Below are 15000 nucleotides of genomic sequence, written 5' to 3'. Positions count from 1 at the left end.
GATGAAGTTTACCCAGAATAAAGTGACCGAAAGCAACTAAATAGCTTCATAGCTTTGTACTTCTTGTGTAATGGGGTCATTTCAGCAGTTGCTGATTACAAAGCATGGAATATGGCAGGATCAGAGCACCTTTATTTTAGTTCAATATTCTTTAAGAAATGGAACACGATGCAGTATTAATAACTTCTACAGAAATATTAATGGGCCAGATTCTGCTGTCAGTCACACCTAATCAGCCATTCGCTATGTATAACAGATGACAGAGCCTGAGCTTTTTATTCTACCAGAAATGGAGGCTGGACACCGTGGACTTCTTGGTCACCTTGTAGTACCACTTGTGGGATAGGCTTTCAAGTTCGTCAGCGTTCCTGCAGCAATCCAACCCCTCGACATGGAGGACGTGTCTGTGTGGGACAGAATCGTGAGGAGAGGCAAGTTATCTTTTTTCTACTGACTGTTTTAATTTCTTCTGCTCAGCTGTATTCCACAGGACATTTTCTCCTTTACCTGTCTTTTTTACCCTCTTCCCTTTCCTTTCACTCTCTAACTACACTGCTGCATGGTAGCAGTATTCCCATTAGCAAGGCTGTGGGTCTGCAGTGGTTCTTTCATCTTTCACTTAGCTGCATCCCTCTTGAGCCAGCTGAGAGCTCCTGGTAGTGCCAGAGAATTGTGCTGAAGCAATGTGCTGCTGTCCCTTGAGTCCCTGAAAATTGATTTTCCTTGAAAATTGATTGCAGTGTGTTTGAATTGTAACTCGCCCAGCCTCAAGACCTGGAATTCAGAGCAAAATACAGTAAGGTCACAGCACTATGTTACTGATGCCACGAGTTTATTTTTTTCTGTCTTAAATGAATTAAGCATCTATATAACATGAAAGGAAGTTTCAAGGGCTTTGTTTTATATTCAATAAATATAATACACCTTGAACTCAAATATCTTTTAGTAAGGTTTCAGGGTTTTTTTTAAATTGTTTATATATATTAACCCCTGAGCAGATCAAGTCAGCTCAGAGTTTGATTTCACCATCTACTGCTTTGACACTGAGCTGGGTATTTTGCCACTAGCTCAGAATGTAAAGTTCAGACCTCTGATTCCATTTGACATGCACCGTAATGTCTCTAATTTGTAATTGTGTTAGGAATTTTAACAGGAATTAAATATTTCTTTAAATCAGACTAGAATATATTCAGATAAAGTGCAACTCTTAGGTGCACTATGTTGTTTCCTGAGGCATGCCAAAAAGCTAGATAGCAGCAGACTGGTGTTGGTGTGAGAATTTGGAGTACTGTAGTCATCTGTTCCAAGATATGTATGCAGATATGTTTCCTCTCAATATGCATTGCAGCTTACTTCAATGTTTCTGTAAGGATGATTTAGTATCCTATATTACTGTTGGAAGAAAACAAGATTCAGTAACCTTTAGATGAGTTTCAGTGAAGGATTTAATTAAACAGCAACTCTGGCATTTCTTCAGATGAAGAGATTCCATTGAAGGGAAGTTGCATCACACATTTATGTATTAGCAGATCATCAGGGACCTGGTCTTTCTAACTCTAATTGTAAAGCATCTGTATCACAGTACATGTGAACACTTCTTGCTCTTTCAGAGCCATGAATATTTACCATTTCATTTCAGAGGAGAGCATTTCATTATTTTGTAAACCACCTTCTGAAAACAGGTTGCCCAACCAAAAAGCCATCACCACCAAAATGTAGATTATATCTGCTGTTACATAGTTCTGTCCCAGCATGAATAACAGTTATTTTCTTGAACTGAGAGGTCAGTCCAGGGCAGGACACAATGAGACTAAACACAGAAGAAAAAAATTTAGTTTGGATAGACTTTTTGGTGATGGACTATGAATGTTAGTAGTCATTGTTCATCTTAAGTTTAACATGGAATAGAAGTCCAATAAGGAGCTTCAGAGAACTACAAAAAACCATGAGAAATACTTCCATAATTATAGGAGAAAATGTCCACTATTAAGACAATGGGCGCACTAAAAAAGCGGTTACAAACTGGAAAGTGATACTTACAATGAGTTGAAATAATAGCAGCCTAGAAGGATTGAATTTTGGTAGGTAACAGTTCTGAAGGAACAGCAGGCTTATGTTACTTTGCTTTCGTAGCCAGCAGGTTACTTGTCCTTTCCCTCTTCATCCAGTTCAGCAGCAATCTGGGATGTATGTGTCTGTGAGTTTACTGCAGGATGCTTTTATCTCTCATAGTTCCTCTGTCGCTTTTTCCTATCTCCTTGTAACACCCTTCATTCTCACTGGCCCTGCACCATCTTCTCACTAGCTTGCTCACAGCTGACCTTCCTACCTCTACCCTGATTTTCTTTGTTATCCGTGATGTGTGCTGATACTTTTAAAATGGGTTTTTTAAAGTACTTTTAAAATTTATTTCCAGAAGGTGTGGTATCTTAGGAAGTTTTGTCATATAATTTGTAAAGCAGCTAGAGGAATGAGGCATCAGTTGTATGCCTCATTGATTTTTGTCACTGTCAGGCCAAGTACTTGGATAAATCTTTTTCAGAGCTGTAAAAAGCAGATTCTCCTGGGAAATTCGCCAGCCGGGGCCATCCCACCACACCCAGCAGGGCAAGGCTGGAGACTGTGGCCAGATCCAACCAAGAGTCTAGATTATAGGTGATATGGCGATGAAGCAGGTATGAGGTCCAGCTGGGGAGCCAAGCCACAGGCCAGGGTTAGGATCAGGTTGAATGGTCACCAGGTAGGTCTACAGCGACAGGGCTAAGGCCTGAAGCCAGTCTACATGTTGAGGTCTAGACCAAGACTTTCACGGTGGGCCAGGGACAAAGGTCCAGCACTTCTCGCACAGCTTAGGCAGGGATTGAAGGTCCCTGGCAGAGCCTAAATAGAACCTTCACATGTTCGGTGCCATAAATACCTGATTCAGTTTCCAGAGTCAACATTGTGCCAAACTTTGAAACAGCTTTTCAACAAAGTGATTTCAGTAGAAGCCCAGTGCATAACTCCATAGAAAGCAAACACAGAAAAGGCAGCATATAGCTGAGGTAAATTCACCTGCAGATGTGAATGCATATTCAGTTTGAGAGTATTTCTTCATTTGTTAAGAGCTAAATGTTTGTCCAGGTTACGTTTGTTTTACCTCATGAAAGCCATCACGTTATCATGGCTAATGTATCGGGCAGCTCTGTGCTTGCTCGTCATTCCCTTGAAATCAGTGGCAATATTTACCAATTTAAAGTGTTGCAGATAGGTTAAGCTGTTGCATGCTCTGCTGTGAAAGGGGTGTGGGGGTGGAAAGCACTTGTGAGCGGGTGACAAAGACTCATATTACAAAGCAAATATGCCTTGTAGAAATAGGTCAAAAGTGCAGCTGATGTGCACTTAGACAGAATATGGAGAGGGAGTAAAAATAGTATTTTAACAAAATTTGCTAATCAGATAAAATAATTTTGTAGCTAAGACTCCAGATGGAAGATGTCCTGATGAATTCATTAGGGGGTTAAAAATTTCTGGTTTTTCCTGTATGAGAAATATTCACTGAAGCTGCTGGAAAACTCTCTAGGTTTTAGTTTATAGAGTCTATAGTATCCTGTCTTGACTTTTTAATCGAGTGAAAGTATTTGTCCTCTCCTTTCTATGAAAGATGCTGTGGATATGGGCTCATTAAGTCCACTGATCTTCCTCCTATCTGTGCAGAAATGAGGGATATTAGAATGAGAATCCCTTGCTTTTAGTGAGTGTAATTATCTTTTATTATGTAGAAAAAAAAAAAAGAAAAAAGCATGGCAATCAGAAGTAGAAAAATTAATTGGCTGCAGATGGGGAGTAAACGTTTGAAAGTCCTGGAAATTTTTTGGTGTATAAGAAGATAAGAGGCAGTACATATTGCCACCTTTTTTTTTTTTTTGTACACAATCCTCAGCAGATATTCAGAGCTTTTGGGTTTGTTTTCACAAGAAGGAGGAACTGCTGAGAGTCAAGTTGCTGTTCTGTGTAGCAGTCCTTGTTTCCAAGCAGTGCGAACAAGCCTGGTCCCCTTCAACAGAGTAGGCCAAACACCATGAGGCTTTGGGCTTGCTTGCGCTCTCATGGCTGTCTTGTCTGCTGGGAAGTGTGTGCTCCCTTCCCCCTTGCTTTCTCTGCTCCCTCCTCTTCTTCCACAGAAGCCCCTGGGAGCACATGCCCTGGCCCTTGCCACCTTCCACAGTCTTCTGGGTGGGGACTTCTGTCAATTCAGCAATCTCAATCCAGTAATGCATGTGTGTGTGTTGTGTCTGCCTTCAATTAAAGGAATCTAGCATTCCCATCAACCTCTGTAGTCTGTGCTTCCCAGTAAGTCACCAGCTGGTAGGCACAAGTACCCACCACATAACAATATATTACATAGGAATGGGCAGAGAGTGATAAAGGTTAGTTTGTTTTTCTTAAATACATGCTAGTGTAAGACAGTTCAAAATTAAAAATTATGTGTTTAAATTAAATAACATCTTTCTGTGGAATAAAAAAAGACACATGTGGAACTGTGTCATGCAGTTAGCCTGTAGTACTCAGTGCTGCATGGCAACACTGAAATAAATTAATGTTTTACTAAAGGTTGAGATCTTTATAGGAACAAGTATAGTAATTCCAGCTGTACTGGAATTGCATGGAACAAAAATTTAATAATTACTGTAGGAACTAGTGGTTGTGGATACAACTGGACAGAGAATGTTCTCCCTTCCCCTGTATAGCAATTCTTTTATTAGGGCACTGAACTTGGATTCGCTGCAAGGGGAAATGGGAAGGGTCACTGTACAAAACCCACATTTCTCTAGGCTGTTCTCTCTTCTGACCTCATTGCAGTTAGATTAGGGGAGAGGGCATTGGTTTCACAAATTCAAGTTTCTTGCATTGCATGTTTTGTTGAATTACTGTAAAATGTTAGCCCTGTGGGTCCTGAGAACAAAATTAAGAGGGGAAGAAAGAGCAAAAGGGAAAAAGGGTTACTGAGTGACTTGAAATGCAGCCAAGAAGAGATATAATGAAACTTGGCTCAAAGCCCCATGCTGTAGCACAGCTCTCAAAGATCAATTGCAAGGATGTCTCTAGCTGTGAAAACATACCTGATGTTTTCAGAGACCGACTGTCTGAAATGAAAATAAGATTCTACTTGTATGCTGTATTGGTGTGTTTTTTTTTTTCTTTTCCTGAGAAAAAGGAAAAATTGACACTCTGTTGTTGACTTTTTTTTTAAAAAAAATGTCCTAGATTGAGGTTAAGTAGCTTGCATAGACATTTTAGGGCTTTTTTCAGTTTCATCTTGTAGTTTCAACTGCATCTTTGGTGTTGGTTAACAGAATTGCCAACCTTTGAAGTGCTTACTGTGTCAGTTGTTAGGTTTCTTTTCTGCTTAAGTGAGAGAGCAGGTGCTGGGGCACACTGACACTAAAAGAGGCACTGTGTAGTGTGATGAGTCTCATCTAAGTGAGATTTGACACACCTAACTTCAGATGTCCACAAATGTGAGTGCTTCTGTGTGAGACAGTTTTCTGAACTTCCACTTCAGTCTGTAGAAATCTAGTCAATACAGGCTGTGGAGAAGAGAGTGATTTTTCTCCTATTCCTAAATTGGGTCAATTTAATCATTCTAATCTCCATAGCTTGTACTGACAAAATTTCCATTGGCTGTAATGGGAGCTTAGATGTCTGTCTCCCACACAGCATTTATAGTCAATGGAGAGAAATCAGTATATTGAGGGCCGTGTTTGTATGATCCACATTAGACATTTGCTTTAGGGTGACAGAAATATGTTTTTGAAAGGACTGTTTCCTTCCATGAACTGTTGCTCAAGTTTAGATGACTACTTCATTTATAGACAGCTACACTGTACGTGCCTATATTTTAAGGCAAGATGAGTCCCACCCTTAATTTTACTTCTTGCATGGCTGAATATCAGTAATTGTCAACTTCATGGCAGACTTGCTTTATACTATGTGCATGTCCCAAATTAACTTAGCACATCTCCATTGAGAACTAATGAATTTATGCAAAATATGTACTCATTTGACGAAATAAATAGTGATGGTACATCTATGTTTCATTAGGTACACATTCTCAACAAACGATCACAGAGACAAACTATCACAAATAGTCACATAAATGACTGCATGTGACAAAGAATGTGTGCAGCTGTTGGAGTTTTGGGGGAAGAATCCAGGCACAGAACATTCCTATGCATCTTTAGTGATGGCATAATGTGAACTGTGAATTGCAAATATTGAACATGCAGGAGGGGAAAAAAAAGTAGTTTATGTATAAGCTTCTCTTGAAAAACATTTACCCAAATCATGCGCTGTAGAATTCTGAGATAACAGATTTATAAATATTGAGGGTTTGGGGTTTTTTTCCTCAATTTACTGATAAACAGCAGATGAGGTCAATAGAAGCTGTTAATAGTTTCCTTAACTACACAGAGACACAAAACTAAATATCCTATTTACCCCATGCCCAAGCTTTTAAATTTTGATGGAGTTGCTCAGACCTAGGGACAAATTCAGAATCATAGGCTCCAGCATATGTAATAAGGCTACTGTAGTATATAACATACACAAACAACATTTTTTTCCCATGGAATTCTGAATGTGCAAATTCCTTGGTAAGGAAGAATTAGAGCTTGAGGATCTTGGGGCTTTCTGAAAAAAAAAAATGTAGTTATGGTTATTCTTGTTTATACTGCCATTTCTCTTTTCGTAGAAATTTAATTACTGAAGTATTGGACTCTGTTTCCTTTGCAAGAGAGTGCAAAGTAATGGAAACTTGTTAGAAGGGCAAGAAGACAGTGGATTTTTGGATGGCTGGTATAAGAAATGAAGAAATATTGTAACAGATTGGTTTGTTTGTTAAGGACAGTCAGTAGTTGGAACAAGAGCCACTTAGCCACATCCATAATATATGAGAGAAGTCCTTCAGGATCATCTGTGTTCTGAATATCTAACATGGCTTTGCTTTATCTGAAATAACAGCTTGGTCTCTTTAAGAGCCCCCGTCACATTTGCTGGTGGCCCAAATCCTCTGGACCTGTGTGGAGGATCCTCACTAAGCAGCATATGCTACAGCTAGAGTTATTGGATGGCACACTCAAAAAATCCATAATCTTAGTTTTTTTCAAAAAATGTTTAAAAATCACTGAAAGTTGGGACACTCCCACATATCTGAATGTCTTGTTACAATAATTACAGCTCAGTAGTAAAATATTCTTGATTCCCTCAAGAACCTAGTAGACCTCTGAATCAGTTTGAAGCCCACTGGGAAATCCTTCAAAGATTATAATAACTAAAAACACCCTTTAAAAGATAAAGTAATAACATGAAAACAGTACAGTTCTTTATGACTAGAATCAAGTTTTAGCTTTCATTTTACCCATAAAAGTGGAGACGCTGTGGAAAGCAAAAAGCAAGTTTAGCCCTCTGAAGAGGAGAGAGATGGATCCTAACCAATGCTTAGCTGGAGACTGATAAAAGGCTGGCTGCAATAAATGGTTGCCTTCCATTTGGTTGTCTCATTTCTGCCCCAGATGTATAGCCACAACTGTTTTTAATAAAGTAATTGTCAACCTTGCTTACGTGCTCACAGTACAATAACATGGTTGTATCACATGGATTGTATAAAAGCACTGAGTAAAGCAAACAAATGCTTCACCCACACAATTATGGCCTAAAAAAAAAAAAAATCTCAAATGTTTGAACACTGTGCAGTGTGACAACTGTTAGTTCAGTGCTTTATGAATAGAGAGGGGCCCTTTGTATAAAATATTTCCCTGTACAAACATCTACCTGAATAATGAAAATGAGGGACTTTGGGGGAAGGTCTTGCCTTGGTTCTAAATAAATTCTTTGCCTCCATGTTTGCCTTTTCTCACAGGTACTGCAATGAGCATTTGTTGTGCCCCCCTCATGTGTTTTGGACAGGCTGGGGTCCATGGGAACGCTGCACTGCTCAGTGCGGAGGGGGGATCCAGGCACGGCGTAGGATATGTGAAAATGGTCCTGACTGTCCTGGCTGCAGTGTGGTAAGTAATTCTCAGCTTCCCCTTGAGCAAATATCTAAGGCATATGCCATGGATGTCTCTATGTCCATAGGGTATCTGTGTATGTCTGTATGCTCTACCCCTAACATGAGGCACTAGAGTGTGTTTGTGTTACTTCTGTGTGCTGAAATTCACACAGTTTATCAGTCAGAAGTATATATAATTCAGCTTTTTCACAATATCATCTAGAATATAAGCTTCCTGAGGCAAGGTTGGTGCAGGTGTGGATGTGTCCTTGGCAGTTTTATGATGTTTATTATCACCAGAGTACATAGGAACTCTAGCTCCAGGACTCCAGAGTATCAGGTCCTGTACAGCACAGAAGAAGATAAGTTTAAAATCTAAATACATAAGGACCCAATAAGTGAATACATGGAACCACCAGGAAGTGCTGAAGTGAACTTGAATAACAGTAGTGATCTTAGCACAGCAGCAGCCTAGCAGCTGTCAGGCTTTGAAGCTACAGTGGGACCATTTTGAATGAATAGAAATCCTTTATGGATACCCAGTTTATAAAGAGAAACATATGGGAAAGCATATAGGATGCTTTTTCCTATATCTGAACAAATATAGGTGGTAGGTTTTGTGGGATGGGAACATCAAAATGGGACATTGATTTTTTGAAGGTGAATACATAGCAGTATATGAATAAAGGAGAGAAATGTAGCAGAGACGTGTGGAGACCAGGGTGACACATTCATTGCAGTACACTGGGAAGATAACCTCGGTGTGAGTATTCCTGAATGGTTAGCACTGTCAGAGCCAGAGGAAGGAATATTGTTGCAGGACAATGAGCAGCTGAAGCAAAGTCTTAGCAATTGTAGGTGAATATCAGAAGACAAACCTTGGGGTGCTGTTCCATGATAATTTGAATTCTGGTAGTGGATTGTCACTGAGGGGGCTAGTATGTAGAAAGCATAACCTGGATGAAAATTTGAAGTGGCCAAAACTGCAGAAGACAGATTATGCTGGTGAATGACAAATGGTGGTGTTAATCTCCCCAGTGACCAAGAATGAGCACAGCTCAAAGAAAAAATGAGAATTTGGTTTTAGCCATGTTGTGCTTAATGGCCAGGCCTAATGTTACACACCGAGAAACATGTACTCAATTTTGTTCCAAAATATTAAAGAGGTAGAAGAAAAATACTTTTTTTTTTCCACATATTAAACCAATTTTTACATGCCTTCATTTCAGAGAGTAAGCTTAATTCTGAGGTTTGTCATCATCTGTGGTCTATTTGTTAGACTGGCAGTAAATCAATACTAAAAAAAGGATCATTTATTACCTTTTTCCAGTGTCAAGGTTTTGTGTGCATTTTCCCAGCATTCGTTCTCTTTTTAACATTTATCCTGTTGGTAGAATTGCATTTTCAGTAGATTGAAAACACGCAACAGGTTTGTTCTTGTCTTTCAGTTGAACTTTAAGAATTAACCTAATAGCTTAGAATTATACCAAGTTTTTCAAAATTTTTCTCTCCCCCTGATGGTACACAAAAAAGCAGACATATGGTCTAGATCTACTGTTAAACCTTCTTGACTAGCATAGAAAAGAGCACGATCTGAAGGTTTTCTGTCTCAGTCATCCCTGTTCATCCCATACTAATGTTTGTGAAATAAAATAGTATTTTGTTTTGCACAGAATCTCCCCATCATCTGAAATGAAAAATACATTGCTCTAATTTCCTTGGAAACTCCACGAGGAAAGTAGGAAAACCTTTAGTATCAAAATGTCTTAATTATAACTGATTTGAGATTAATATTACTGGGTTTTGTAATTTATTAGCACATTGTCTCTGCTATGTTAGAAAAAATGCTATGTTACCAGTTCAGCTATGGAAATGATTTTGGGATTTTTTTTATTAGAAAATTATTGCGTTGATGGTTTCAAAAAAGCACTTAGCTTTAGAGTACATAGTTGTCTTGCTAATAGTTAGGCACCAATGGAAACCAGCCTAAGGTAGAAATCCTCTATAAACCCTGGTGTTCTTGCAAGACAAAGGACTCAGGTATAAAGTCTGTGTTCTGTTCAAGTTTCAGTGAATTTGAATGTGGAAGCTATCTATCTTGAGTCAAAAGTTTTGCAGCCATAGTAGGACCTTGTCAATAAGTGTAACTGACGAAGAAAGTACTTTATTTCTTCTAAGAGTTTGTTCCATTAATGTAGGAGAGCGCAACCTGAAATATTTTTATGCCTTCTTTTAATTGTTGAATGGATGAAATATTTATATTAAGAAAATCTTAATGAATAAGGAGCAGGACTATCAAAACTTCTTTATTCATCGGAGGTTCTTCAACAAAATTTTTGTTTTTATTGTTGTAGGTATGTATCCTTCAAAACAATTAGAATTATGGGATTTTTACTCTAGTGAATAAAGGAGAAATTATTGTGCCTTATTGCGCCTTATTGCTACTAATTTTCCATCTTTACCAGTTGTAGTGATACTAACATTGGGTGGTGAAAGATATTTACTGAAGTTAATTTGTTTTTAAAACCATTTATTCTGAGTATCTCAGAGCACTTGGAAAGCTAAATAATCTCGGGAAAAGTTGCAATGAAAGTGGTAGTAATCTACCCTGTCTACTGGATATCTGGTATCTACTGGAGTAAAAGATTTTATGAACCAAACTTGCACCAAGTGAATTAAAGGTGTAACTGAGAATAGGCTCAGGAACTTAAAATGCCCAGTTCTGTCTTTCAACCATTAGATGATAGCTTTAATGTAAAAGGAGACTCTCCAGGTTTCTTATTTACCTTCAGTGTGGATGAACTCTGGGAAACTTTCCCAATGTTTGAACTGCATGTGTTGCCATAGGCCTTCTGCAGCTGTATAGTTCAGAGTCTGTGGTCTGTAAAGTCAAGACTTGTGTTCGTAAAAAGTGGGAAAGGAAAATGTGTATATAGAGGACTGGAGAACATATTATTTAAGAAGATAATAATTATGTTAGGCTTCATTTCATCTTGAAAATCAATTTTTGACACATCAGAGCTGTAGGTTGGATTAAATGCTGTCTTGGGACCCCTTTCAACTATGCTGATTCTTTGTTTTTAGAACCATTTTTCAATGGGGGGTTGGGGGAGAAAAACAACAACAAATGTTTTTATAAGGCTTAAGAAAGGAAGTCTTGCAGCGTCTTTGCCAGCAGTATCAGGGGACCAGTTTTTATGTCAGAACCTACCTCTTCTGTTTTCCAGTCTGCAACCAGGCTGTTAAGATTATAGTATGGCCTATCCTAATCTATTTAGCTGTTCGCATTTTGCAGCTTTTGCCATATTCATAGCTGTTGTCTGCATCCACCTAATAATTTGTACCACATAATTTTTACTGAGCATTTTTCCTTCCTTTCAGTTTGGTTGTATTGCTCTTAGTCTGTAATACGACAGCAGGCAGCTACTGCCTGTGTTTTGCTTTTTGCATGTTTCCCATGAGTTGGTTCTTTTGGCTTTATCTGTCTTATAGCAGAAATCAACCAAGACACTTGAATATTTTTTATTAGGACTCAGTAGAGAGTTCCCTGCAATTATTGCAAACTTAGCATCATATAAAATCATAGCGATGATAATAATAATAAATATTTTGATGCATATAAATATTCCAAAGAGATTAAAACATAATATATTAAAGATGCATCTCATTGAAGTCCACTCAATACATGAACATAGATGGCCAGAGACTTGGGACTGAAAGCATTTAGACTGAATATCGAAAACCATAAATTGTTATGATATAGGAGAATTAGACCACAGAGACTCCTAAAGGTCAAAAAGATGAAGCTTGAAGTGAAAATCTGGAGCCATAAGGACCTGTCAAAGTCTTTATGTTAATCAAAGTTAGTAAAGAGTGCTTGAAATTGTCTAATAAGAGATAGGACCGTCACAGCCAAGTTTAAAAGCAGCTAAAATCTGGTAATAGAAAGTTTAAGTGGATCACAAAACAGGTATTGCTGTCATGTATTCAGGTGATACATGCACTAGAGGAGGAACTGTGGAGTTCTGTGGACTGTGCTAATATGACTCAGAGGACAAATATCTTCTGATTTTACAGCGTACTCAGATAAGTTGTACATTTCCTTCAGAAAATGGTTCTTTTCCCCCAAGAAGCATAATCTCAGTTGAATTTGCCTCAGGCCAGTAATAAAAAATAACTTCTTTTAAGAATTATTGCTAGAATAAGAAATCTAATTTGAGGCTTAAGTTGGGTGACATACTTTACATATATTTGTCTGTGTTCTCATTTCAGTCCTGATAACATGTGCATTAATTTTAGTTTTTGTCTTGGGGAAACTGGTAGGTTTTTTTGGTATACCAAAACCATTTCCATATACCAAAACAAAGCAAGTTGGGTTTTGCTGTGGAATAAATAAAAAGGAGGGATTTTGTTTGTTTCTTAGACGTAGCTGCTAGTGTCGCATTCTTTTTTTATTATTATTATTTCAGTGTTCTGGAAGTATGCTGAACACAAAACTTTGGGAAGAAAAACTCTGTATTCTAAAGTTTCTGTTATCACACAAGATGAAAAAAGTCTCAGAAAAACAAGTGTCAGAAATGTTTTCTTTCATTAAATTTTTAAAGGGAATTTGAAGATGGAAAATTTTCAGAAGTACTTTGTCCATCAAAAAATAAATGCCTTTAAAATACCTGACATCTCACAAAACAACCTCTAAATGCCTAGTCCAGAGAAAAGGGACCAGAAAAGAAGATTGTTATTAGGATTTTTTTATGGTTCTTTTTTAAGTTTCCATTTGACCTCTTTGAGTTAAAAAAAAATAAAATAATTAATCATCTATTGCAAAACCAGAAAACATATTCTCACAAGCATGAGGTAGAAAAACTTTTGTATATTTGCCTACTTCATTATTTCCTTTTCCAATCCTTTTTTTTTCTGTCTATAATGTAAAATCCATTGAATATTATCTGTCTTCTTTTCATGCTACATATGCTATTGCACTTATAAGCAATGCCAGGTAATTAAAGGGGGTAAAACTAAACAAAATCAAAATCACAAGAAATAGTTTCAGAAAATGCTAACACATACTGATTAATGGTACACGTGGTGCTCAACTTTGTCACTGAAGTGAGTTATCAACTTGGCATGCATAGTCATGGTTGAACTGGTGTGCATATATATCCAAATGTGAGGTGTTTAAGGTAGTCTTTAGCTACACATCCAGTGATCATTTTGCTGTTTGATTTATTTGATTTCAAAAAAGTCTAAACTGCAAGTTGTTTGCTTCCTTGCTTAAAACAGAGCAGTGTGAAGCATCCATTTTTTGAGAAGCATGTAATTTTAAAAATAATTTAAAGCTGAGAAATTTCAGCTGGTGGAAAACTGTCCCTACTCCACTTCAAACAATTCAGTTCAACCTGTGACAGTTGACACTGATGGCAGACCTGTTCTGAGGTTCCTATAGTAGGTGCTTTCAGGGACTTCCAAGTCATGTACAATAACTTATTTTGTGGACCAATGCCAGTTGATTTGAAATCTCTTTCAAATCTATTTAGAAGTGTTCTCTAAAGTGAGTGTTTTCACATTCAAGAGCTTTGTCTTGAACATGTGTACCTGTGATACAGATGATGTGTGTTTGATTCAGAAGTCCAAATCTTATTTAAAAAAAACCCATAGGAAATAAATTTTACTGTAACTGCACAAGCTTTCTCAGACTTTTGGATGTAGGATGTAGGAAACAGCTAATGTGTCTCTCAAGGTCAGGTGATAGCCAAGTGCCTTCATCCACTTAGGGGTGGTGTTGGTCAGAGATAGGAGACCCTATTTGCTACATCCAGAATTTGCTACACAGTTTTCTGCCACAGGTATTGCTATTTGTTGCAGTTTTCAGCAGCTCCCATGCTGTAGATGTAGTCTTTGTTATTGTTACTTAGATGGGATACCTTACACCTGGCTATGTGAGGCTGTGTTTTTGAATTGTGGCCATTACTGCATCTGATAACCACAAAAAGAAGAAATATATGAAAAGTCCGTCATTCAACAGGCACAGCACTGGGCTCAAGGTCTCAGCATTACAACTCATGAACTCCTACTTCCCTTTGACTTGGGTGGTTTTTGAAAAGGAATGAAAAGGAGAGAGGTATTTAGGAAGAAAGGATGTTGGGTGCTGCGGTTTTGTGCTGCATTAATTCTAGAGTGAATTAATGAGTGATATGGAAGCTGGAGAATATTTCCTGGTCACTCATGCTTTATCCAGCCTGAGATTTTTTTCATTGCTGTGGACCTAGAACATTGACTTGTCTGTGGAAAGTAACCCTAAACTCTGTCATTAAACACTCAAAATCAAAACAAAAAGTAGGTGTCATGGTTTTAGCTTAGTTTTATCAAGTAATAAGGTTTACAGGATCATACTGTAGTCTCTCAGGTATTCTTACTCACCGAGTCCCTTATTTGGTCCATACGGCATCAGGCACTGGTCAATGAGTGTACATGTTAGCACACATGTATCTTGTGACTAGCCACCACATGTCTTTTAATTTTTAGCAGTAGAACTGCTAAATCCTACTGGCAGGAGATATGGGAAGGAGAAAAGAAAGGAGGAAAAGTTTAAAAGACTTGAAATACAAACTTACAGGAAATCAGGCTTCATTACTTGCAGTGCTTATGGATCTACTTATTTAGTATGTGTAGTGTAGCTTTATTTGATCCATAAGTAGTACTTCCATGAAATCAGAACTGACATAAACATGGAGAACTGTAAAAAAAATTACAGGGAGATTTCAGCAGACTCAGGAAATGGGTAATTTTGTGTCAATTGAAATGTATTTTGGGGGAATTTAAGCCAAAAAAAGAACAACAGATATAATACCCAGTCTTTCTACCAATATGTTCTGGGAGGAAGTTTCTTCCTATTTTCCATCTAGCAATCATGGGAGCAGGATACCAGGTAGTCATCTAGTAGCCCATCTAGTATTTTCTGTACTGTCTCA

General features: G+C 37.9%; 1 protein-coding gene across 4 annotated transcripts in view; it reads left to right on the top strand.

Annotated features, from left to right (window-relative positions):
- The window catches only part of SEMA5A (semaphorin 5A), a 353854-nt gene that overhangs the window by 271560 nt on the left and 67294 nt on the right, over positions 1-15000 (top strand). For all 4 annotated transcript variants that reach the window (XM_074825752.1, XM_074825742.1, XM_074825761.1 and 1 more), the window contains 2 exons: positions 288-431; positions 7901-8048. In XM_074825752.1, the coding sequence (XP_074681853.1) occupies positions 288-431; positions 7901-8048 (292 nt within the window). The remainder of the gene's footprint in view (positions 1-287; positions 432-7900; positions 8049-15000) is intronic.

Source organism: Strix aluco, chromosome 1, assembly GCF_031877795.1.
Source record: "Strix aluco isolate bStrAlu1 chromosome 1, bStrAlu1.hap1, whole genome shotgun sequence".
Classification (NCBI taxonomy): Eukaryota; Metazoa; Chordata; class Aves; order Strigiformes; family Strigidae; genus Strix; species Strix aluco.
Note: the sequence above shows the minus strand (reverse complement) of the source record. Positions and strands in the feature narration are given on the sequence as shown.